This window comes from Heterocephalus glaber, unplaced genomic scaffold (assembly GCF_053883595.1).
Source record: "Heterocephalus glaber isolate CG9 unplaced genomic scaffold, H.glaber_assembly_v1.0 deba00001538, whole genome shotgun sequence".
NCBI lineage: Eukaryota > Metazoa > Chordata > Mammalia > Rodentia > Bathyergidae > Heterocephalus > Heterocephalus glaber.
Window position 1 is genome coordinate 36335463 of NW_028258333.1, and position 25183 is coordinate 36360645.

General features: G+C 37.9%; 1 protein-coding gene across 1 annotated transcript in view; it reads right to left on the reverse strand.

Moving 5' to 3' along the window:
* Positions 1 to 1686: 1686 nt before the first annotated feature.
* LOC101697849 (chondroitin sulfate proteoglycan 4-like) overlaps positions 1687 to 25183 on the reverse strand; it is a 63838-nt gene continuing 40341 nt past the window's right edge. The window contains exons 7-10 of the mRNA XM_087189374.1: positions 22754 to 22885; positions 14629 to 14801; positions 5362 to 5548; positions 1687 to 4648 (exon numbers count right to left, since the gene is read on the reverse strand). Of these exons, the coding sequence (XP_087045500.1) occupies positions 2604 to 4648; positions 5362 to 5548; positions 14629 to 14801; positions 22754 to 22885 (2537 nt within the window). The 3' untranslated portion in view covers positions 1687 to 2603. The remainder of the gene's footprint in view (positions 4649 to 5361; positions 5549 to 14628; positions 14802 to 22753; positions 22886 to 25183) is intronic.

Sequence of the window (25183 nt, forward strand, 5' to 3'; positions counted from 1 at the left end):
CATAGTCAGGATAGAAGATAAAGATCTAAAACACAGGTGAGATTCTCTAGGCCCAAATATCCTTTGCTGCATTTACTATAGATTATGACATTCTTTTTCACAATGACCAGTTAAAATTAGATTGAGTGTCATGAAAACGAGTTAGAAAAAAAATTATTTTCTCTATGAAACACATTAAAGGCATCAGGCTTTTGGGGACACTAACCACATCTTTACCTTTCTAAATATCCTACCTCTTTTTTTTTCTCTTTATGTGTTCCACCTGTTATCATAAGGCAAAATCTTTTCCTTAAGAACAAAGAATATATTTTTAATACATCTTTTTAAAAAGAATGTTATGTGTGCCATTAGCCAGAATTTCACACATACTATGGAATTTTTACCCCTCTATTTTTAAAATATAATTTTTGCCTAGACTCAGTAATGAGTTTATTAATCCTTTGTTGAATCTACAAAAAACTCTTCATTATACCTTAAATTAAAGTCTCTCAAGCTCAGCACTATTAATACCTGGGACCAGATAATTTGTTGTTCTGGGGGACTGTCCTGTGCATTGCAGGATATCTGGCAGTCTGGTTGGTCTCTACTCAATAGATACATGCAACATGCTCCCCCAGCAGTTTTAGATACCAAAAATGTCTTCAGTCATTGTCAAATGTCATCTGTGGAGCGTATCTCTCATCACAGTCCACCTCACCTCCACCGCCACTCCTGGAACACTACTAGCCTCTGCCTGTTAGAGGATCATTAAAACAAGAAGATATTAAAAGTAGACAATAATTTGAAATATCAAAATCTTTGTTTCCCAAGTATTCCAACACCTGAGACATATTTTAGTAGACTGTATTCAGTGCCTATCTAATTGCTATCCCTTCATCTTTCCCTAATTACACAGAGGACTGATCCATTGATGTCTTATGTAGTGGACTCCTCTTGGCCCTAGAAGAGATTATCACCCATAAGAATTCCATTTATCTCTGACAGTGATTGGTTGAGGGATAGGAATCATGTTGCCCAGTTCCAAATAATGAGTCATAAAAGGGAAAAACAGTATAAGGAGAAATTAACCTTATAAAATAAAAATTTTTTTAAATAGTAATGAAACAAGTCTCTTGAAGAAAAAGCCATTTTAGCATATCTTTCTTTCCTCCACTGCAATTTCTGCCTTGGATGTGGCTGTACTGCTTAGAGCTTTGCTGCCAATCACAACTCACACCACAGGAATTGAACCAAAGAATGAAAAGCTACAGCTTGAGGAAGGTGAAACAGGGAGAGCAAGAGCTTCAGTTTTTCATGACAACCTTGAACTGCTGAACCAGCACTGGAACACCTACCTTCACAATGCTCACTAACTCAGGCAATCCAACATTTATACTGCCTAAGCCAAAGACTGACAAACTATGGTCTACAGGCCAAATTCAAGAACTAAGAACTGCTTTTACATGTTTTAAAGGTTATTTAAAAAACAAGAATGAATGACAGAGACTATATGTGGCCCACAAAACCTAAAATCTTTACCATGTTACTCTTTCTAGAAAATGTTTGCCAGTCCCCAACCTAAACCACTTATAGTGGCTGTCTTGTGATTTGCAGCCCAAAGCTTTCCTAATGTAAGCACTAATATCTTCATTTTACAATTACACACACTAATGCTGGAGTTGGGTAATCGTGGGTGAAATGAGACAATTCAATTACAAATTGGGCTTTATTTCAATTTGTTGTAAAGCCAAACTGAGACAACAAAAAAGCATTTAACAAAGTTCTATCCTTTAGCATTTTAAATATTTTTGGTATACTAAGCTTGATTTTACAAATCAGAATAAATAAAGCTTCTTGAAATGCAATGCAGTGGTACTTCACTTTGTGAACTTAATTTGCTGTATGTTTCAGGAGGACATGGCTGCGTCTGTGTTTATGTGAGGAAAATGGTTGCGGTCATGTGTGTCACCCAATGCAGAGTTTGCGAACACAAGCAAAATTTTGCCAGAATCTTTTGTTTGTGAACCAAATTGTTTTCAAAGGGAAGTGTTCATGAACTGAGGCATTACTGTTTGTCCAGTGAATATCTTCCAAGGAGATCTGACTGTCCTGCTATCTGGAGCATCAAGGCATTTCCTGTGTTGGGAAACTAAACCTCGGGACATAAACACATTGATGTGATAAATTTCCTCTCCTACTGCTGAGATAGTTCTTACTCTTCCTGCTGACTCACTCGGAAGTGAATTCCCAATGAAATATATCTAAACCCTTCTTTAACTCTATGTCCCATGTTAACACTGCTATTTACAGTGGGGCCAACATGTTCAGCATCACCTTGGAAAGGGGTCTAAATATCAACAAAATTTATACATATACTGCAAAAGTAAAGTCCAGAAGATGGCATTTATGGAAGAAGGCCTGTGAAAAGCTCATGAGAGCTACACAGAGTTACAATAAACACCCACCAATATCTAATTTGGGGCTATGGCTAAGCACTGAGTGGGAAGCATGGCCTGGCTTTTTTATTTTTTTTAATTCAACAAGCATTTTTTCCCCATTATGTCCCAGTGCCTATTCTAGTATTTATACAAAATAGGCAGTCAATAGAAACTCCAGCCCTCCATCTACACCCAGTATTGGTTGTGTTTCAGCATGGGGTTGGTTTGTCGGCAGAGCTTGACCATGTCAGGATCCAGGTTCATCCAGGTCTCCCAAGGAGCACATTTTCTGATCGGTTTAACCATTGTGGGGTCCATCTGCTCACACTGTAGGGCCCTGAAAAGACCAGCTGGGGGGTTGCTGGAGCTTTGAATGAGGGGCGTCACTATGACAGATGGAACAGTTATGCTTCTTTCTGGCTTGCAACTTGGGGTTGTGGGTTCTAGGTTGGTCTGGGGGTTAATAAGTGGTTTTCCCTTTTTTTCTTTCTGGCCCAGCAGCCAGATACATAAGGTCATTGAAATCACTATCAGCAAAAGGAACACTGCAGCCAAGGGTATGATAACCATCAGAGGGTAACTGATCTCTCTGGGCTGAGTGGATATCCCAGGGCTGACTTTGGTGGCAGCTGGTGGCCAAATGACCCCCATGGAAGAGATCGTGCCATTCACATCTGGCTCTGCACCACTGTGTTGTCCCCAGGGATCTGCTCCCTGCCACCTGGTCTGGGTCAGCTTCCCTCGAGTTTCTGTTTGTGTTGTGAATCCTGACGAAACTACAGGCTTTTTCTGTGAGAAAACTGAGGTCCCAAGGACCTCTCCAGTGACTAGAGGAACATCTGGTGTAAAAGTTTGCAGAAGTAAGAGGTCAGGTGGCACTATGGTGAAGGGGAGATAACCTATTGCTGGCTGTACATGGTCTGCCCTGAGCAAGAATGTGAAAGAGTCATTCAGCACATCAGTGCCTGTTAGATTAGCATGCATGTCAAGTACCAACAGTCCTTGGTCAACATCTTTCTGAGTGAACAGTGTGGCATCTTCCATCATGGTGCTGCGAACCACTCTTCGTACAAGTCTTCCGTGGACAGGGGGCTCTGTCACTTCAAATTTGGGATCACTGTTAGTCATATTAGCAAGTTCACTTGCATCAAGGTCCTTTCTTCTCAGCTGATGAGCCACTCTGTTGGCAACTTTCAGATTTGACATAACCCGCAATAGAGGCTTCACTTTGATGCTTAGTGTTTGCCCCGTCAGGTTGCTTTCTGATGTGAACATTGAGAACTGTAGCTGATCCTCTGAGGCTGTGAGATTTGTCATATGGTAGGACAATCTTCCTGAGTCCAAATCCTCCTGGGCAAAGCTAGTGACCACCTCGTTTTCAATCAGCAAGTGCCCATGTTGGAGGGGCCTTGTTATCCTGTAAATTATGTGGGGGCTCCTTCCATTGGTAACTGCTGACAGGTGAACATGGGTGATAGGGACAATTGTCTGGCCTTGTGGGAGGAGCAGCTCGGTGAGGTTCAAAAGGGTGATGGCAGTGGGGATGACATCCAGATGGAAAAGCTTGTAGAAAGGGCGGTGTTTGCCATCAGTCACGCTAAAGTAAAACACTCCAGAGGATGGGCTTCCATCTTGTATGAACCACACCTGACAGCTATCAATGTCAGCTTGTGTAAATTGGTGACAAGGTACATCTGAATGCTTAGCCATTGCCAAAAAGCCATTATTGGGGTTACGAATGATCACATATCTGATCTCATCTGGAGGACTGTCCGGATCCTCCACTTTCAGGATTTCAGGTCCCACAACCAACCTACTGCCCTGCAGCACTTGCAATCGAAGTCCTTTTGTCTTTAATTCTGGTGCCTGGTCATTCACAGGAGTAATGGTGATGTTAAACAACTCTTCAAGAAAACCAGCCTCTGGTTTGGTGGCAGACTTGCTCTTTTTGTTTGGCCAAACAGCAAAGGTAAAACTATCAGCCAGTGAATCAGAGTCATCGTGAAGGTATGTCACTCCAAATTTATTAATGATGTATTGGGAGAAATTGGGTTTTTCTTTGGTAATATTTCTTTCTCCAACCATGATGGTTCCATGATGAGGAAGAGATGTAACCTGGAACCAAACTTCATAGGAAGAGTGCTGAGATTTGGGTAATTTAAATAAGAGATTGGAAGCATCTAACTTAGATTGGTCAATTAGAACTTTGTCTCCCTCCTTGACAGTAGCTCCTGGTAAAACATAAACATGAAGAACAGTGGCATTTCATTAGAACTTTCAGATGACAGTTTCAGTAAAGCTTTCTCCCTCACATCTGCCTCTTCTAGTATTCTTCTAAGGGCTTTGGTTGCTCAAGTACTTGAATTATCACTGCTACCCAAAGCATATGAAAAAATGAAATTTATGGGTCCGGGATTTAGCTCAGCGATGCTACACCTGGCTCGCAAGCGCAAGATCCTGTGAATTCAATCCCTGGTACCGACAGAAAAAAAAGAAAGAAATTTAAATACAAGCGCAAGGGAAGTGCACTTTAAAATCTTCAGATTTACTTATAATTTAATTTCCTAACTTAGCTACTTCTGGACTTTCTTTTGCTATGAAAACAGGTGCAGCTTTCAATACCCCTTTCCTTTTAAGAACTTACCCTATTTTCATTTTCATTTTCTATCAAGAGTGTTCAGTTGTAAGCATGGTGAAGTTCCCATTTGGAGGTATAAAGAAAATTATTTAAAGCCAAATTATAATTCTTTCCCCAATTCAACCGTTACGCTTACAAAAGGAAAGAGGCCCAGAAAGAGGGCATGCAAAGTAACAGTTCCTTATAAACTGTTCAGTTTTATTTCAAAGGCTATTATAATGGCATTGACAAAAAGGGAAAGATTTATTTTCAAATTGTCCCTACTTTAATATAGATAAAGCACTTACCATTTCTCAATAGCATTACCTGTATTTGCAAGCAGACGGCTATGCCTACCAGGCTCATTAATTTCATATGAAATGGTAATCGAGAATTCCTCAGGGCCAAGAACTGCTACAGGTGGAGAAGATGCCATGAATGTAAAAGAGTCCTCCACAGTCGAGCTGCTGTTCTCATGATCTATATGCTGGTATAGTATCAACCCTTCACTGACCTGGCCAGACAGTGAGAAAAATTAGCTCCTGGTTTCCAGGTTGATACAAAGATTAAAATAGATCCTAACTAGAGGAAACAGATATTTTTCTAGGGCTTACTTTATTCATGTTGAAATTGTTGCACATATTGCAAATGCAGGAACATTAAAAGCAGGGTAACTTATTTTTCAAACTTAAGAGATTCTATTTCAAAATGATCTATTCAACAAAGAAAGAAAAACACACTTAAACGTCAGACAGTTTCAGCAATTAGCAACTCAACCAGTCTTGTTTCATGAGTATTCCTATTGACTTTTCTGCCAACAGACTATTTTGAATCAAATCTTGACATATCAGTTCATATGTAAATGCTTTAGTAGGTACTGGTAAAAGATGACTTTTTTTAAGTTTGAAAGACAATTTTTGCTTTTTTCTTTTTTTTGGTAGTCCTTCCACATTAAAAAATCCCCTATTGTTTGGACAAGCAAGATTTTAGGAAGTCTACATACCGCAGTTAGTATTTCTTATAGCTTTTTTTTTCATGTATGGGTTCCCTTCTTTAATCTTTTTCTTGCAATTTATTTGTTGAAGAAATTGAGTTGTCTTGCAGTGTTTTCTACATTTTGGATTTTGCTGATTGCATCTTTATGATGTTAACATGCCCCTCTCTCCTATGTTTCCTATATAATGTAGTTAAATTTAGAAGCTTAAGTAAGAATTAGGTTCAGTTTTTGGATATGAATATTTTACAAGTTGTACTGGATAATTTCCTTTTTTACTTCGTGGAAAACACAATAATATTTGGTTAACTCTCCTTAAGATGTGTTAAGGTTGTTAGGCGGTTTCGAGTGTTGGCAGGTTGATCCATCTGTTGAAAGGTTTCCCATGACCTGGTCACTTAATAGCTTAACAGACTCAATTATAATATTGTCTTGATCCATTGATGCAATGGCAAAACATTAATACTCTTTCTTTTATCATTCCTTCTTCATTTATTATCTGGCATTTTTCTATAAGGAAGAACTTTCTTTCATCAGCTATTTGGCTACAAAGAGGAATGGGAGGGATAGGAAAAATGCTTGTTTTGGAATCATTACAAACTTATAAATGTTAATAAATACATTATTCCATTGCAATTATTATTCTCATTGATGTTCAAATTGTTCCACCTTGCCTAATGTATTTTTTTTCTATATTTAACTTGTCTTTAATATCTGTGGCTTGTCAAGGTCCTTTCTAACACAAGTAATGGGGATGGGTTCTACTCTGTGTTTTCTTATCCAGACACCATGTGTGTAGTCCTTCATCAAATATCAGTGACTCAAAACGCAAAACTGTACCTCAGAAGGGAGAGCCACTGAAAAATAGTCAACCCTTAATTCTTAGGAGTCACATATTTTCTTACCTGCTATTTCTTATTGTGCTCTGAACTTACATGGGTTTGTGAAGTTCAAGATTGCACGGAACAAACTATCATATAATTTACAGAGCTATTAAGTCTACTAATCAGCCAACATTTAGAAATGCTGTATTAATTAGCAGAAGTTTTCATTTCTGAATATGTAGTGCTGGCTCCATATTGGTTCAATGACTGTGTCTATAAAGAGTTCTAGAAAGACTTTTGGGCTAGGGAGTTTCTGTGGAAGATAAGCATCCTGTCCTACAGTGTCCAAAAACAGTTGGTAAGGAGATTTTTGTTCCTTAAACCACTGAAGGATACGACAAAGAAATGCTTTCACTTGGGGATTTTAAATGAGGAGAATAAAATGTCATTGCTCAACATTTCCTTAGAAAGAAACAAGATTAGGAGAAATTGGATTACTTGGGTTAAAAGTAATCCAATTTCAATTGGAAATTGGATTATCTTCTTCAAAGATAACAATTTCTAGTTTTAACTAGAGACTCAGTTTCTCAGCAGTTCTAGAAAATAAGTCCTGTTTCATTTAGCAGCCCTATTACTTCTATGCCCAGCTTCTGATTTATGAAAAAAGATTAATCATAAATGTATTTTTTCTCCCAGGAACAAGTAATGTGCCATGGATTTTGAGCCAGAGTATGATTCCTAACAGGTTCCTATCCTGCTTAAGGGAGACATACTATTATATAGAAATTCAGTTTCTTGATATGAAAAGTAACACAATCTATTAACCAGAAAGGAAAGTTTTCTTAGAAGTTGGTCATTCTTGTATATTGGTCCTTTGGTGTAAGTGAAAATTAGCTTCCTGCATATATCAGAAGTTATTTAAATAATCTACATATCTTCTGATATTTGCTGTATTGAGAGCGACTGCCCCAGGGAATGAATGGTACCCCTAAATGAGGACAGTTGAGTCAAAGGTCAGAAATCTTCCAAGGGAAGGACTCCTAAATATAGTTTTGTACTTTGGGAGCCTAATGGAGGAAAAGTCTTTTATAAATTCTATTACTAAAAAGGCATCTGTTTCAAGAGTGAAAAATTAAGTGTGAATAACCAGTTGACATTTTACATTAGAGAATGAGAGAGAAAATCAAATTACATGTATCTTGAGTACCTGAATTTTAAGACTGGATAGGTTACTGAAAGTGCTGAGCTATGTGTAAAAGAGAGTAAGCGTGCCTGTGGAATGCCAACTTGCCAGTCATGCCCAGAACGAGGTTTGCAGGTGAATAGTCTCTAATGTTTAGATACATTTTAGCTTCTACAGCTTTAGAAGCCACGTTCTAAGTGATGTGAATGAGAGAGCAATAGTACACAGTGATGCCTGTATGTTCTGGGAGAAGGACTGGAAAGGGAAAATGAGACCAGAACTTCATGAGACAAAGTATGGGGTGAACCTAAGGAGAGAAGGATCTCAGAGATGGCTAGGAATTTTGGGACCTCAAACAGAAAATAGCCTTAGGAAGAGCTTCCAACAGGTCTACATAATTCCACTGTATTAAATATGGATAGATTAGCCACTAAGCTAATAATAACTGTGCTCTGGGATTGAGGAAAGGGGGAAGGGAATGTTTCTATTTCTTACAGATTTATATTAGTCCAGATATTTTCTTTTTTCCAAGAGTCTTTCTGGAAGGCCATTAGAAAACCAATGGTGTAGAATTCCAATTAATAAATATAGCAGGAAAAGTACAATGAGGAAAAACTACCATTTGGCAAGTATTTTAGCTGCAGCATTTCAGATAGGAAACCTAAAGTGGTTGCTTGAACTAGTGAGCTGTAGTGTAATGAGAAACAGAATATTTTAATAGTTACAAAGTATCTCCTCAGAAAATATTTATTAGACACAAAGGAAATAGTAGAACATATTCTCAGCAGAGAAATCTGAAAGATAGCGTTAGACCCAGGGATGAATGTGAAATTCTTAGTACTGAGACAGAGTGAGCTTCAGAGGCTGCTGGGAGAAGTGCTGACAAGAATCCAACAGTTCCCATGGCATTCCTGCCCAGAATTCAAAACCTGAGCTCTTGCCCAGAACACACGACCAGCACGCTCTGAATCTCATCATTAGGTCACATTAGATAAAACATCAGACAAGATCAAACCTGAGGGGCATTCTACAGAGAACTGGCCTACACTCTAATAAAGAAAAAGAAAAAGAAAAAGAAAAAGAATGTCAAGGCAAGGTCATGAAAGACAACATAACTTCTCTCCAGATTAAAGGAAACTAAAAACATTTGACAACTAAATGCTACGGTGTATGCTGTGGATATTTTTTCTTTTGCTCTAAAGGACACTTACTGGAATAATTTGGGAAATCTGAGTAAGGTCTATCAATTGTATAATATATTGTAGCCATGTTGATTTCATGATCTTAAAAATTGCACTGTGATTATGTAAAAGAATGGCTTTGTTTTTAGAAATTATACACTAAAATATTTAGAGGTAACTAGCCAGGTTGGCAACTGGCTTTGAAAATTTTAGAAGAGTGTGTGAGTATGTGTGTGTGTGTCTTCAAAGAAAGTATAAAGTAAATTTGGTTAAATGCTAAGATTTGGGGAACATGGATGAATAGTATATGAGAATTCTTTTTGCAATTATTCTTACTAAAATGTAAAGTTAAAATAACTTTAAAAATAACTCCCATGGTGTTTTATTACATCAGCTCCAAGAAAGGACCGATCATCTCTTTTCTCTAATGACCCAATTTATGCAGAATGAGGGAGAGGGAGCAACCCACAAATGCTCTGGCCCCCCAGAGATCAAGAAGTGGTTGCTTCCTATCCTGGCAAGTTGGTCTGTCCCTGCCCTCCCAAACTCTACCCCTATCCTCATGCCTCCAACTTGGTTCTCTGGAACTTTAACAAGGCTGTAATCCAGTTACCCATGAATAGACAGGTATGTGGTTCCAAATCTTAGAACACAGTAACACTTTAATTTACAATGTAATATCCCTTGAATCTCTAAGATCTAAGCTTTCTGTATCTCATATCCTTGATTTTTATAAAACCACAAAGAGTATCTGGCAGATGCTAAAGGAGAGATTTGGCTCTAAAAAAAATCATGACCTTACTGACTTTTCTGTTATGGGTTAAAGTTTGCAGCTAAGAAGCTGCCCAACAGCTTAGAGAAGTAGGGAATTTAGAGAATTATGCCTTTCCCCCTCACAGGGATGGCTGGTAACAGAGATAGGAACAACCATATCTCCAGGCCTGCAGATAAGAGCTCCTTCTCCTATGGCACTGTGCTGGGACCCGTTAGGCTCTGGCCAATGCGGAAAACTCAGTGAGATTCCAGGTAACAAAGAAATTCACGAAATATGTTCTCCAATGAGCTCTCTAATGAACCCTCCAATCTGCCTAGTATGATTACGGCAGATAAATGCCACTTTGTGGTATGACTTGACCAGGACATTTAATCCTGGTCAGAGCTGTCCAAACTTGTAATGATTTAAAGAAATAATGTGTCATAGAATGTGTTTATCACAAATGGCCAATTAAAGAAAGGCTGTATTCCAGTTCTACACTAGTACTGTTTTTTATCCCCCATTAATTTTATTGGTACATTTTAGGTATAAAATACAGTTACATTCATCATTGGGATCTTGTACCATTACATGAGTCTCTTGGTTCTTTTATTTTTCCCCCTTCCCTTGTCCTCCCTTCACCCCCTCCACCTTTCCCTATTTGCAAAGACCTTCTTTCCATTTTTTTCCTCTTCTCATATTTTTTCCCTTCCCCTTTTTCCCTTCCCCTACCCCTCCCAATTCCCCTGCTCTTTTAGACTTTTTCTTCCTGTTACACAATATCAGTTATACATTTTTGAAATTACAATATTAAGATCTAGGAGACATTACCAAAGATTTTACAGAATTTAAAAGGATATAGAAAGCATATTACAAAAATCTTTTTTGAAATAAGTTTGACAACTTCTAAGAAGTAACTTGGAAGACAAATTAATGAAACTAACTCTGGAGGAAATATAAAATTTTAATAGCACCTATTAAAGAAAGTATATTCCTAGCTTGAAAACCTACCCATATGACAACAGCAGGCTCATATACATTTTAACTGATAAATTATATCAAACATTTAAAGCAGAAAAAAGGAACACTTCTCCCCTCATTTTAGGAAATCAACATTGTGCTAATACTAAAACTGAATAACGATAATAGAAGAAAAAGTATGAACATAAATAGAAATTTGTTTAACAAAACCAACTCTTAGAAGTCAGATCTGGCAATATATGGAAAGTGGTTTTACTATAGGGATGGCAGTGTTGGTTCAGCATTGGAAGATCCACCTCCAAAAGTCATCATTTTAACAGAGGAAAGGAAAAAGCCATATGATCCTGTCACTAGTTGGAGAAAGAGTATTGGACTAAATTCTACAGCTGTTCAGGGTAAAAGCTATCAGGAGACTAGAAGTAGAACAGAACCTTCTCAACAGATCAAAGACATGTACTCCATACTTCCATGAATGGAGAAGATACAATGCTTTCTCCCCAAGGTGGGGAACAAGGGCATATATGCCTACTCTTTATCTGTCCATTACACTTTGAAACCTAGGCCTAAACCAAAATAGTCTGGCAATAAAATGACACAATTAGGATAGGATTGGCAAGGTAGAAGTAAAATCTTTATATGTAGATGAAATGATCACCTACAGAGAAAATACAAAGAAATCTCTAGGAGCCCCTAGAACTTGTATTGGAATTTAGCAGGATTAGAAAACACAAAGTATATATAAAAATTCAGGTCTATGTAGACTTTCTATAAAGAAGAATTGGATATTGAAATTTAAAAGTTATGTAGGAGTACAAAGGACCTAGAAAAGTAAAAAGAAAAAGAAAAAAAAGTGTTGGAAGATGCTTAGTACCTAATTTTAAGACTTCCTCTAGAGGTACAGTAATCAAGGCAGTGTTGGTGTAAGGGAAGACATATATATCACTGGAATAAAACAGAGAATCTAGAAATAGAACTACACATATATGGTCCACTGAGTTCAAAATATATGATTGTTTAAATTTTTAAAAACTTATTAAAGTAAAAGACACATTGCCATTAATCCCCTTCCAAACATTCCCCCTTGCTTCAAACATTCTTGCCACATCTCACCATTCTTGCCACTTTCTGAGGTCTTTCTGGAAGTCCTCTTTCATGTCACTACAAGGCCTGATCAAAAATACAGTGAATGCTGCTGCCACTTGTCCTCCAATGGAAAGGTAGGCTTGTAAAAACACTACTATGTGCATCCTTGTCCACTTTTCTCACCAGATCTGGCTCCCTGTGGATATTCTTCAAAGTTACAATGATCACAAAAGGTAAATATTTTCAATTGATTCAGGACATCCAGGCAGCCACAATAGTACAACTAACAATACTCACAAAACAGGACTTCTAGAACTGCTTTAGAAAGTGGCAAGAATAGTGGGAGAAGTGTGTTCAAAGTAAGCGGGGGGGTTGAGGGGGAATAATGACAATGTGTCTTTTACTGTAATTTTTTTTAATTTAAACATTCACTGTCTTTTTTATCACAACTTGTATATAATTAGACAATCTCTCCTTTGTCCTTAGAGTCAAAGCATTAAATAAGGCCATTGGTGTGGCAGGTGTCAGCTCTGGAGAGGTAAGGGCTATGCTGTGAGAAGAAACACACAGCGTGGTTTACTCATGAAAGACAGAATAACTCCTCTCCCTACCCCTGACTTGTGGTACTGTTTAGGCTAGAGCGTGCTCCTATCTGCATATAAACCAACGTCAAGGGTCCTTCATCTCAGATACATTGTGCAGCCCTGGTCTGGCTACCATTTGCCATTGCTAATGTTTACTTGGTACTTTCTTATTTGTTCACAAAAGCAGAAGGAATTGTGTGGGGGGGGATAGAAATAAAATCTTAAAGTAACTGCATTTTAATCAGTCAAGACTTTGCTTACCCTGGGCCCTTATATTTAGCCTGGGCTATTCATTTCCTGTGTAGAAATGTGTTCTATTTTAAAAGTGGGTTGTTTCAATAGGAATACACATTCTGATTTCCAAAATTATAAACAGTTTTCAGATTACCAGGTTAGCCCAGTATAGTGACTGCCCTACTGCTCTGTCCACTTAGCTCCACCTCATTGACATCAAGGTAGCTCATGTGGCTTTCTTGAGCCACAAGTGACACTGTGGAGCATGAGCTATAAAGTTATCACATGGCTCTACCATCACTTTTTATCTCTGCTCAAAGAATAGCAATGCCCAAGAGAGAGGCTATTCCTTCAACTCAGACCCTGGAAAAGGGAAGACACATAGAACAGACCCACAACCAATGTACAATATAAGTGAGAAATACAATTTTTCTTTTGCAAGCCACTGGCATTTGAAAGTTGTTACTGTAGCAAAACCTAGAGGATCCTGGCTACTGTATTCACTAAAGCTTATTTAGACCACATTGATCTAAAACACTATATATTTGCAAGTTTGTCTATGTCTTGAGCTCTGAGTAACTATTTTTAAGATTGCAATACGTAGTGTATTAACTATTTTTATTCTCATTACTTTGTTATAAAATGTTTCATGTTTTCATAAAACAAAGGATCATTGAAAACAATAATCATAGTCACAATTTTTTTAAAAAAAGAGAAAGGAATCAAGGCTAGACCCAAGGCATCAATATATGACTGATACCATTTTTGTAACTATTCGAATGCAAACTGACCCTGGACATGTTTTGATGGCTGTGGGCACATTTTAGCTCCCCTATACAATGTAGTTTTCATCCTAATCTTTTCCCCCCTTCTAAACCACATCTGTGAACCAGAGAAATTATACTTCCTCTTTTTAGCATCACATTCAGAGCTTTTACTAGCCTCATGACCTGCCCCTTTAAATGTATCCAGACAAAGGGAACTGCAAAACAAAAGCTAAATTCAATCCTGCCATATCAAACTGGACACATGTTAATGGCAGATACGTAGTTTACCCTTACTATTTCCTCTAAACTTGATTTTGAATTTTTTTTTGTTCCTCAGTAATATAAAGCTATAATCAAATTAGCTATCTGATCCATGCATAAACTGTTTCAGAATGGAAAAAGAAAGTTGAATGGCAAACAAGAGGAATATTTATATTCACAAACTCTCTTTGGAAGCACAAATTTTTAGAAAATGCAGAAAGTGTTGGAAGGCCTATTCATTTCAATAAAAAGGTATGTTGGGGCTGGGAATTTAGCTCAGTGGTTCCAGCGCCTGCCTCATAAGCATAAGGTCCTGAGTTTGATCCTCAGTACCAAAAAAAAAGGTATGTGGATGATGGTACTGGTAATGAAGTTCAAAACACTTGCCTGTGGATACAGATTACACACACACGCAATTATAATATATTGAATAGTATCTAATATTAAATATCAATGTACAAACATGTATGCCCTGCAGGATTTACTCTGCCCACTATGCTTTCAATTTCCTTTTAAGTCAGTCATTAATGATAAAAATTATTCTTTTTTATTACACACAGAGTTTAAATTGTGCAGTGTTTCCTGACAACTATGTCTCATCTTATGCTACCCACAAAGTGTCAGACTTTAAAGCCTGCACAGCTGAAATGAGTAATTGCCTGGGCAACAGAGCATGTCTACTGGTTTACACAGGATGAAGACAAATGCAAGGTCCACCCAGCTCAGTGAAACAGACATCAAGACTCACCAGATATTGGGTAAAAATGAAAACATCCTCTGTGCTGTTGTCAGAATTCATTCTCAGCAATCTCCCAAGTCTAGGGGAACTTAGAACTATAAAAGTTATAGTTCTATTTCCTGCACTGTACACATCATTAGTCACAGCCTTCAGGTCATGAGATGAAAGGGGCTTCATGGAGCCTAAGGAAAGATTAAATCATGTGCATAAGTAGAACACATAGGAAGGCTACCTGTTAGTGAAGTAATTTTTATAACCCTTGAAATCTCCTCGGAAAACACATGGTTATGAGTGTGGGGAATGGCTAGCTCTAACTTGAAATAGGGTTAGAAGGTGCTAGTGATCCTGCAGGCATCTATTTCTGGGGATGATTTGCTACCAGCACTCTTGGAGAAACCAGCTTCTTACCACCCCTGTCTCTCCCAGCCAAGGCCTGAGTGTCTAACCGATCCCTAGAGAAAGATGGCAATGGCATGTGGGTCCTGCTCAGCTCAGGGTATGTGAAGGGAAAGCAGCTTGTGTAGTGCTGAGAACACAAGAGACAGCCCCCTCCTCTTGAGGAGCAGAGATTTGCTCTTCATGAATGTGAGGCACCTCCTGGGAACCCCCATACCTGCATGATTCACGGACCTGTGAACATCAAGGGATTGGGAGGTTGTAGGGGTAGTGACACATGAGTTTTGGTGCTAATGTGGCCTCACTGGTAACCTAAGGCCAAAAAGGTGTGGGCCCACTCAGCTTACAGCAATACTCCTTAAATATTCTGTGGTAAAGGATCAGTTTTTCCTTCCTCATCTGCTATGGACCAATATTTTGTAAAACACAATAAAAATGTCACAGCAATGTCAAATTGCTATAAAAATTTGTAAACACTTTCACTTACTTTCCATTGTTATCAGCTCACAGACTGGAAGGTACATGGATCATACTTTTATGGGTGCCCAGGACCAGAGTAAACGTCCCTTCCCTTTGCAGTTATTTGGGAAATATCCCCAGCCTCACAGGATGAAAGGTCTGAAAGAGATTTCCGTCCTTCTGGCCCAGCTTATTTCATCCCTTTTGTTTTAATCGTTGATAAAGGGCTTTCACGTCAGCCCTTCACGGGTATTTCTCTGAGTAGGTACTTCATAAGTTAATTATGAAGTCATGTCAACCATCCAATAATAACTAAGCCTCCTGAATGACATCCTGTTTGGGCTTTCCTTACTCAGTTTTTGTAGTCAGAGAGCAAGGGCCACCAGACACAATGTTTAAACCACATTGGGCATGAGCTAACTACAAGAAGAAGCCAGCTTTGGGTCTGGATAACTTTTAAACTTGCAAGGATTTTTATGAGCCTGCAATTTGAAGACTTCATTTAAAATGCCTGAGCCCCTAAGATAAGCACTCTGTCCTGGGGCTCCTGGGAGTAGGTGAATGTCAGTCTCAGAAACATAGTTCTAGGGCTGGGGATTTAGCTCAGTGGTTCTGCCCCGCCCGCCTCACAAGCTCAAGGTCCCGAGATCGATCCCTGGTACCAAAAAAAAAAAAAAAAAAAGAAAAGAAACATAGTTCTGCCCCAAGTTCAGAACCACCTTGGCACAAGTTTGGTTATTGCACAAAATGCTCATGTGATGCTTGTAATTGCCTCCCATGTTCCTCTCACTTCTTGCTGCTGATATTTTTTGCAGTCATTGCTACTCTCTGGTTTCTGGAACTGGGGGACCATGATAGGAGGTCACATCAGGGAGACCAAGGGGAATGTTTCTGTGCCTCTAGTCAATGTTATAGTTATAACTGGGGCCCTTCCTGTCAAGGTGGGGTCATCTCTTCCTACAGATAGATTACATCTCTTATGTGTGTGGTCTCTGGACACCTCCAATTCAACTTTACCATCATCAGTTTCTCTTTGGAACATTATCCCACAGTACTTTCTTAATTACTTCCTTGTTATAAAGGACCCTAATTTATATTAACTTGTTCCTTCACCTCCAAGGTTACCTTTAGAGGTAGGAAGATAAAAGGGGCTCTTTTAAAAATGTTTCTATCCAATGGATAGAAAATCATTTTCAAAAGATATCTGCATTCTGATGTTTATTGGAGCACTATTCATAATATTCAAGATATAGAATGGACCCTTTCACTAGATGAATGAATAAAGAAAATGTGGGACCTGTGCACAATGAAATACTATTTGGCCAAAAAAAGGCATGAAATCTTGTCTGCAGCAACATGAATGGACCTGGACATCATAATATTAACTGAAATAGGATAGGCACAGACAGAAAAATACCACATAATTTCATTTATATGTGGAATCTGAAAAAGCTGAGCTTATAGAAGTAGAGAATAGAGCAGTTACCAGAGGTGATGGTGGGTGGAAGAGGTGGGAGAGACTGGTTAACTGGTACAAAGGCATAGCCAAATAAAAGTAAGCTCTGATACACTATTACACAAAAGTGTGATTAAAGTCAGTGTTGCATTGCATAATTCAAAATCACTAGGAAACAGGATTTTGGATGTTGTCATTATACGCACAAGATAAATGTTTGAGATGATAGATGACCTAAATACCCTGAGTTGATCTTTTCACAATGTACAGAGGCACAAAGGCAGCACTGTGCTCCATAAAGATGTACAATTACTATCTGTGAATTAAAAACAAAATTTAAAAATATTATTTCATTCATCTTAGCCTTCTGGAGTACAGGATCCACCCAAGCTGTTCAAGGTCCAGAGTGCTTTTCACTCAGCAGGAGTATGTCAGTCCCTCACTGTCTTTTCCACCTATGTGACCCAGAGGTCACTAAAGTTTAATTTCTATTCAGCAGTCACTCTGAGTTGCTCAGGCAGTAAAACCAGTTTACCCTATGTCACAACTGCCTGACAAGCATCTCTTCTTGTCCAGCCCAACTCAGAAAAAGACTAAACAGTATCCCCTTCCATTTCATCTTAGAAAAATAGTTGGTGTTTTCACCAGCGAGTTCCAGGCACTTAATTAGGGAAGAATTTATATGAAGTCCACCTAAAATCTTTATGCACAGAATCACTGTTGTTCAGCATAGAAGTCCTCAGAGGGCTCTGTACCATAGCTCTTTGGCAAACCCTCACTCCACAAATACTTCTCAGAGATTTAAAAAGCAAACCAGTACATTAAAGCCCTTGAGAATACTTGGGTAAAGAAATCTGTTTTATGCTTCTCGTAAACACTATTTCCTAAACATACTTTTATCCTGGTTCTTTGTTTCATAAAAAACAACCACTACTATAACATCAAGAGTTTCAGGGTCACTAAACATGGAAGCTTCATACATTTCTTCAACAAACATTGTTAAGTACCTAATATGTGAAAAGCCCTACAACAAGGAGCAGAGATGTAAAAATTAAGCATACTAATCCAAAAATCCAAAATCTGAAACGCTTCAAAACCTGGAACTCTTTGAGCACAGACATGACTCCACCAAGTGGAAAATTCTGTATCAGACCTCATATGATGGGTTAGAGTCAAAAATGTAAGCACATAAAAAATACTGTACAAAATTATCTCAGGGTTTGTGCATAAGGTGTTTGTGCAACATAAATGAATGTCCAACCCCCAAGATATCTCCTTGTATATATGCAGATATTTTTTTTAAAACCACTTTTGGTACCAAGTATTTCAGACGAGAGATACTCAACTTGTACCAAGATACCAACATGGATGTGGTCCCTCCCTTTTCTTTTATATATCATGATAACCTTAAGAAGTATATAGTTGTTTCCTTATCATCAAGAAAGGGATGTAAGAAACTTACCTGATGGTCAAATATAAGTCATGCTGATTCAGAAGTATTTTTAACACCACAGTATTGCTTATACCACTCTACTTTGAACTTAGAGGGTGACATGATATCTGAGTTAGGAAATAATGTGATTAACAATTCAATATATCTGATAGATTTCTCCCCACCTCTCAAATACATCCTTCTCCTCCTTGGTCTTCACTTTGCAATTCCCTGGCATGCTCATCCTTCCTCATCGGCAGCTGAAAGCCTATCTTGGTGAACAAGCTCTCCCTGGCCCCACCAGTCTGTGAGAAATCCATGTACCCACCCCTTGAATGTAAGTCTCATTTCATCAATTAGCAACCCCTTACTTCTATGAGGATTGACAATCTTTTCTTACAATTCTTGGTTATCTCCCACTAAGTCTTGCTGACTAACAATTTATGAATCTCAGCTCTATATTCTTCAGCAACACACTGTGAGTCCCTTCTCCCTTCTTCTCTCCTTCAATTCCTACCACAGGCAACCGATGGTTTGCTGATGAGATGTTATTCCCTCTATATCATGCCAAAGATACTGAAGTCACAGAGTTTGCCAGGAAGACCCTCCACTCACGGTCTACTTAACTCTGGGTATATGTAAGCTTTTATTCTAGACTAGACCATGGTAGTGAAACTCTCAGTGTAAATCCCTCCAACATTAAAGGCAACACTCCTTGAAAAAGAGCCAAGTACAGTTTGGATAAACAGAAGAACTAAATCCTCAGGCCATAGTGTTTTCCAACATGTACCACTAAAGATAAACAAAATCAATGGTGGCATTCAATGTGAAAAACTGTTACAAAAATTTGTTTTCTGGGGAATGAATCCTGCAGAAATAAAGAGAATATGTTTCAATGAAATAAAAAATATATACACATATATATTGTACACACATACATACATATACTATAAATGCATATCTACAAATACATATTCAAAATGTATACAATAAAAAACAAAAACAAAAAATATTTTAAATAAATTTCTTTTCTTAGTTCACAAAAAAGAATTTAATTTGAACTAGAATATTTCCTACATTAAAATAACTGAGGTGGGGCTGAGGATTTAGCTCAGTGGTTTCACTGCCTGCTGCACAAGTGCAAGGACCCGAGTTCAATCCCCAGTACCAAAAGAAAAAAAAAAAAAAAACTGAGGTAAAAACTGATTTTCAAATTTGGAAGGGCATAGAAGTCATGGCTAACCTTAAAATATTCACCCCCCACTATGTATTCTAATAATTATTTTGGCCTACCATGTAAATTCTTTCAAGTCTCAAGCCAGAGCCACTTTTTAAGACCAACAGCATAAAAGAGCCAAGACAGAAATAGCTAACACATGATGAGTTGGCAAAGAAAGGCTGAATGGTATGGAACCAATGTGAATTTTATAAAAATTTATTTTTGTTAACTAATGCCAGGTTGCAATATTTCTCTAACCAAACAGAGTAAATCACATATTTCTACATAATCTTTCTCTTTATTAAATTGCTCTGCATATTTTCCTAGTTGTGCATGTCAATACATCAGTAATACTGAAAAGGAGACAAAATAAACAGCTACCATGATGGTCCACTCTCAGGAAATTGACATTCTGAAACAGAGAGAGCCCTGGAACATAAAGAAAAGGAGCTGCCAGATGTGACCACAGCATTTGGGGTCAGATTCAGCACTCATTCTTCAGGCTTATAACTCCTATTAGTTAAATGACCTTAAACCTTCCCAAGCCTCTGTGGTTTTTAGCTGTCAATGGAGATGGATCAAAACTTGTATTTGCATACATTATTTCATTTAAAATATTGTAGCAACCCAGTGCAGTAGGTTAAAATTATAACACTATAAAAACACAAAATAGCAACATATCTGCATTTCTACTCTATAATAGAAATAGATTTTCTATTTTTAAAATAGATCTAAAAATCTACAGTTCTAAAAAAAGGAATACTTTTTCCCTGATAACTTAGAACATCTGACTCTGAACATAAAAATCTGCAAAAGCTGACAACCTGATATCTAAAATCACACCCTGAAACAGGACACCAGATCCTTTTCCCTCATGACATGATGAGGTGCAGGTTGGGAGACCTAAGGGAAAAGGAAGAGTGGGTCTCCGCTGTCATCACTCCACAGCTTCACACAGCAGCAGGGACCAGCAATCCTTGGGTGACTACTGGAAAGACAATGAGGTGACATGGCCATCTGAACCATGCATACACTAGAAAATCTTGATCCACAATACAATGTTAGATTATGAAAAACACATAGAACAACTGGAACAGATAACTCAGAAGGTCTATCCCAACTCATCTATGATTCCACAGTTCTCATTTCTACACCCACCCAAATTGAGATTCATTCAAGTTAAAAGCCACTCAGTGGAAATGTACATGAAAATCTATCATCTTTCCTCCCGAGCAGGAGCTGGAGTAGGAAACAAGTCACTCTGTAGGGACAGAGGGTGACAATGAAACCAAAAATACGAAAACAGCTAATGTGCTCAGGAGAGCTTGGAAAAGGAGCAGCTCACTTTGGGATTTTAGATAACATGCAAGTTCTAATAGTGTGTTTTCAGACACACAGAGGTAAAGCTGGAGAAGATGTCAGTCTCATGGAAAAGGAAAGATGGTCAGTCAGGGCTGTGTCCAATATTAAACAGAGAGCTCTGAAAATTGTATGCTTTGCATTATTCTACAAAGGTGACAAGGGAATTCTATCTGCTTTAATATATTTTTCCTGTCAAATTAATATTCAGTAAAACAGGAACCATAAACTCGAAAGTTTTTAAGCAGTAGTGGCTCCATCCTTCACTTAATATAACTGTCCTCAATTATTAAATCAGACTTAGTTTAGCCAGAATAGATGAAAGGTATTTAATCTTTTGTAGCAGCCAGATTTATCATGACTTTGGAACTTTTTTTTTTTCCGGTACCAGGGATCGAACTCGGGACCTTGTGCTTGCGAGGCAGGCAGCAGAACCACTGAGCTAAATCCCCGGTCCAACTTTGGAACTTTTAAAATAGATTACCATATTTTTCAGATTTCTAGTTTATTTGCTTATTTTTACAACACTAAGTGTCATGTTAGTTATCCTAAAACAACTAACAAAAATATCACACATTCTCAGAGAAAAATTCTAGAACAGAAAAAAAAAGGTTTCTGAATAGAAGAATCTTGTTTAACAACTTTTGGTCCATTTTGAAAGTTTCTTTTCATGAACTCAAATACTGAAGATATCTAAAAATTCCAAAATTTCTCCTAAAATAGTATTTTTTAAAAAATAATTACAACGAAAAGAATATTTCTTCCATGACTACTATAGAAATATGAGAAGTCTCTACTCTTTACTTCTTGTGGGGCCAAGTTACATTCTCTCTTCAAGCCACAAAGCCTATGAACTTCCCATGAATACATCACTAACCTCATGTCATAAGAACTAAAACACCAGTATGGTGTATAGCCCCCTGGATTCCAATCCTGATTCAATTTCAGAATCATGGGGGATTTTTAAAAATGATGCCAAGCCCCACGTCAGACTCAATTCATGTGAGGCCAGGCCCAGGCGTCACTATATTTTAAAGCTTCCCAGTGACCAGAACAAATGGCTACTGTAACTATAATTAATTTTTCTCCTTCTATGTTTCACTGGTAGTGCATATCATTTAAATAAGTCACAATGTTTTTGGCTATTTTTCTCACCAATATTCGAGGTATGTTGAAATTTTATTGTTTCCTGTACTTCTACCTCAGGACTTTCTAAAAAAATAACAAATCTAACATTTTTTCTCCTTTTTTATTGCTCCTGCCATTGGGTAAATCTTTCCCCTTTTCTTCCATGAGAATGTTGGCCAGCGAGGCTTCCTTGTACCTTTCCATGTCAGTCAGGCTGAGATTCTTGGCAGAAAGCCCTGCAGAGGCTGCAGGGCCCCAAAGCAAGCCTTGGCTGAAAGCACTGACAGTCTAGGTAATGCACAGGATTTTATATTCAAAATACAAAAATTCCAACAAAGTGGAGCAAGATGGGCATCACACAGCCTGGCTTTCTGTGGTTTTTTGAGCATTCTAAGCAGAGAATAGGAACAAAGTGCTTATGGGCTATAAAGATACCTCTTGCATGATTCCTCCCCGCTGCCCTTCACCAACACACCCTCCTCCAAGGAAGACGAAAAAGGGAAAGAACAGTTGTAGAGAGCCCCAACTTTGTATCTGGAAAATCCTTTTGGACTTTGTAAATGTTATTGGTATTATTCTGTAGTAAAAGATGGTATGTTGACACTTTATACTGTGCATGTAGAACTTTCTAAATAAACAGGAAAACACTCAAGACTCAAAACACTGGCTCAAGATAAACTCTTACCTGGAAAGATGCTCAGTCCTCTGTTTACTTCCAGGCTAATGATCAGCGCTTGAGCTGTGATACTAAAGATTTGTTGGGGTGCAAAGTTTAAGCCATCAGTAACCTGAAAATTAAAGCCTCCTGACATTGCTCCTTCAAAAGAAGAAATTACACTCTGGTTAATTTGGTTGCTCTGCAGAAGCCACCCACTTTCACCACCCTTCCCCCGACAGGACCCCTGTAAAACAACCCCTATGTTAATACAACACTAGCTCATTGGATCAAATACAGTCATGTGCCACATAACATTTCTGTCAACAATAGACCACATCTAGAACTCCATCCCACGACATTATGTGTATCATCAAAAGACATCAAAGCCAGTCTAGTTTGTGCAAATATACTCTACAATGTTTGCACAATGATGAAATTGCCCTGTGACTCATTTCTCAGAGCAACTCTAACATTAAGTGATGAACAACTGTATTGCCAGACACAACATTAAAACATATCAATGAAATACTCAAATGCAGCTTCCCCAATCTCACAATAAAATGTAACAGATTTTATCTCTAAGAAATTTTTTAAAAGTTTTGAACATATCCTTCACCTGAATTTTATTATTTATAATCAATTTATACCAGTAAAATAATGCTTACTGCAACACACAAAACACATACACACACACACACAAATAATTTTTGAAATCTTAGTAGCACTGAAAATCGAAACTTAGAAATTTAGGAGGACCTAAATAATACTCATCACCCTCACCAAAGAGTTACATCTTTAATTATGTATCTATCTCAAGCTAACTATTCTGATAAGAGGGGAAAGGGAAGGGATTAAAAGTCTTGCTTTCATTACATTTCTGCGAGGAGAGAATTCCACTCTCTCACTTCTGTCAAGAGATTGGTGATATCATTAAAGTTAACAATTAACTTATGTGCATAACTGAAATTGAGATGGATCCTTATTGATTCAGTTCCCAGGGGTGCTTTACCAATCTGACTCAAAGCACTAGGCAAGACCACAATGCAGAGAGCTCAAGGTTCACATCACATCCCCATCACCCTTTGAAAACGTTCATCCAGCACTAAATTGGGAACCCCACAGGCCTTTGTTCTTGTACCGGGTAGAAATACATCTTTGCTCTCCTCAGGAACATGTCACAAGGAATAAAAGAGGCATGGCCGAGTCCATAATTATGAATGAGTACACCCTTAATAACACAATTTAATAAGAGGTAGATCAATAGGTTGGCAGTATTTTGTTTCTGTTATCTAAGCAAACCCTGAGAGTTCTGATTTCTCACCAAAAAGGTTGCTAAATTTTTCCCAAAATGAAAGAGAGAGTGAGAGAGGGAGAAAGAAGAGAGAAGAGAATGCCGAGTCTAATTCAGAACAGGGGTCCACAACCAAATGTTGTTTTGCATTATTTATTTTTCTAGAAAGAGTACTTTAAAAGTTGTGTTTAATAAAACATGAAATTAAGGAAAGAAAGTGTTCTACCATTGGGCACTTTAAATAAAGTGCCAAAAAAAAAGATAAGGAAGAAAACACAAAAACAAGAGTTGACCTGTGGATTTTCTATTGTACAACCTCAATTTTTTTCCCCAACAGTACTTTCAGAAGGGCAATGGTGAATCATTTAGCTTCCTATCTCTTGGTTTTATAAACATGCTTAAGTTGTTATGTGGAGAGTGAATTGGATTAATGGCAGAGCACTTTGCTAAGAGAGGCTAATTAAACCAAAGTCTTTGTTTGGGGCTGTTGATGGACAGATGTACATGGAGAGCCAGCTGGTTTCAGCACCAGATTCATCTGGCACTTGGCTCCAAACACTCAGAGTTATCAGCTTGCCTCAATATCCATTTAGGAAATGTAATGGATTGGCTCTCATGTTAACCTTGTCTTTAACGCTCCTTCCTGCTTTCTGAGGAGAGATTATTTTCCCTACTCACCAAGCAGATATTGTTGACCTGGTAACTGATAAACCAATCAATCCAGAGACCTAATTTTTATTTTAATCCTTCATTGTAAAAATCCCTCAGTTCTTCAACCTGCTCTGGCCTTCAGTAGGTTGGAAGTAATGAAGAAAGTCCAGCTTTAGGGTTAGGCCAATTTAATCTTTGTGAGACTTAGTTTCTTCATCTTGAAGATGGGGTCATTATTCTTTACTGCTCAGAGAACTTCTGGAGATGAAATTAAGTTTTCTGCAGTGCTTGACAAATCCAAAAAGAATCAGTGACTGCTTTTCAGAATAGACAGTATAGCTTTAGAAATTCAAAACTTCCCTTGTACAAGTCTCTAGAGCAGTTGTCTCCACCTACAAAATACGACAATCCTTTCATAAAAAGGAAAAAAAACTTTCTAGACACCTAAAAATAGCAGGACTTTTGGTATCTTCTATTGAAGAACATACATAATTAGAAGAAACTATGCCTTTTAA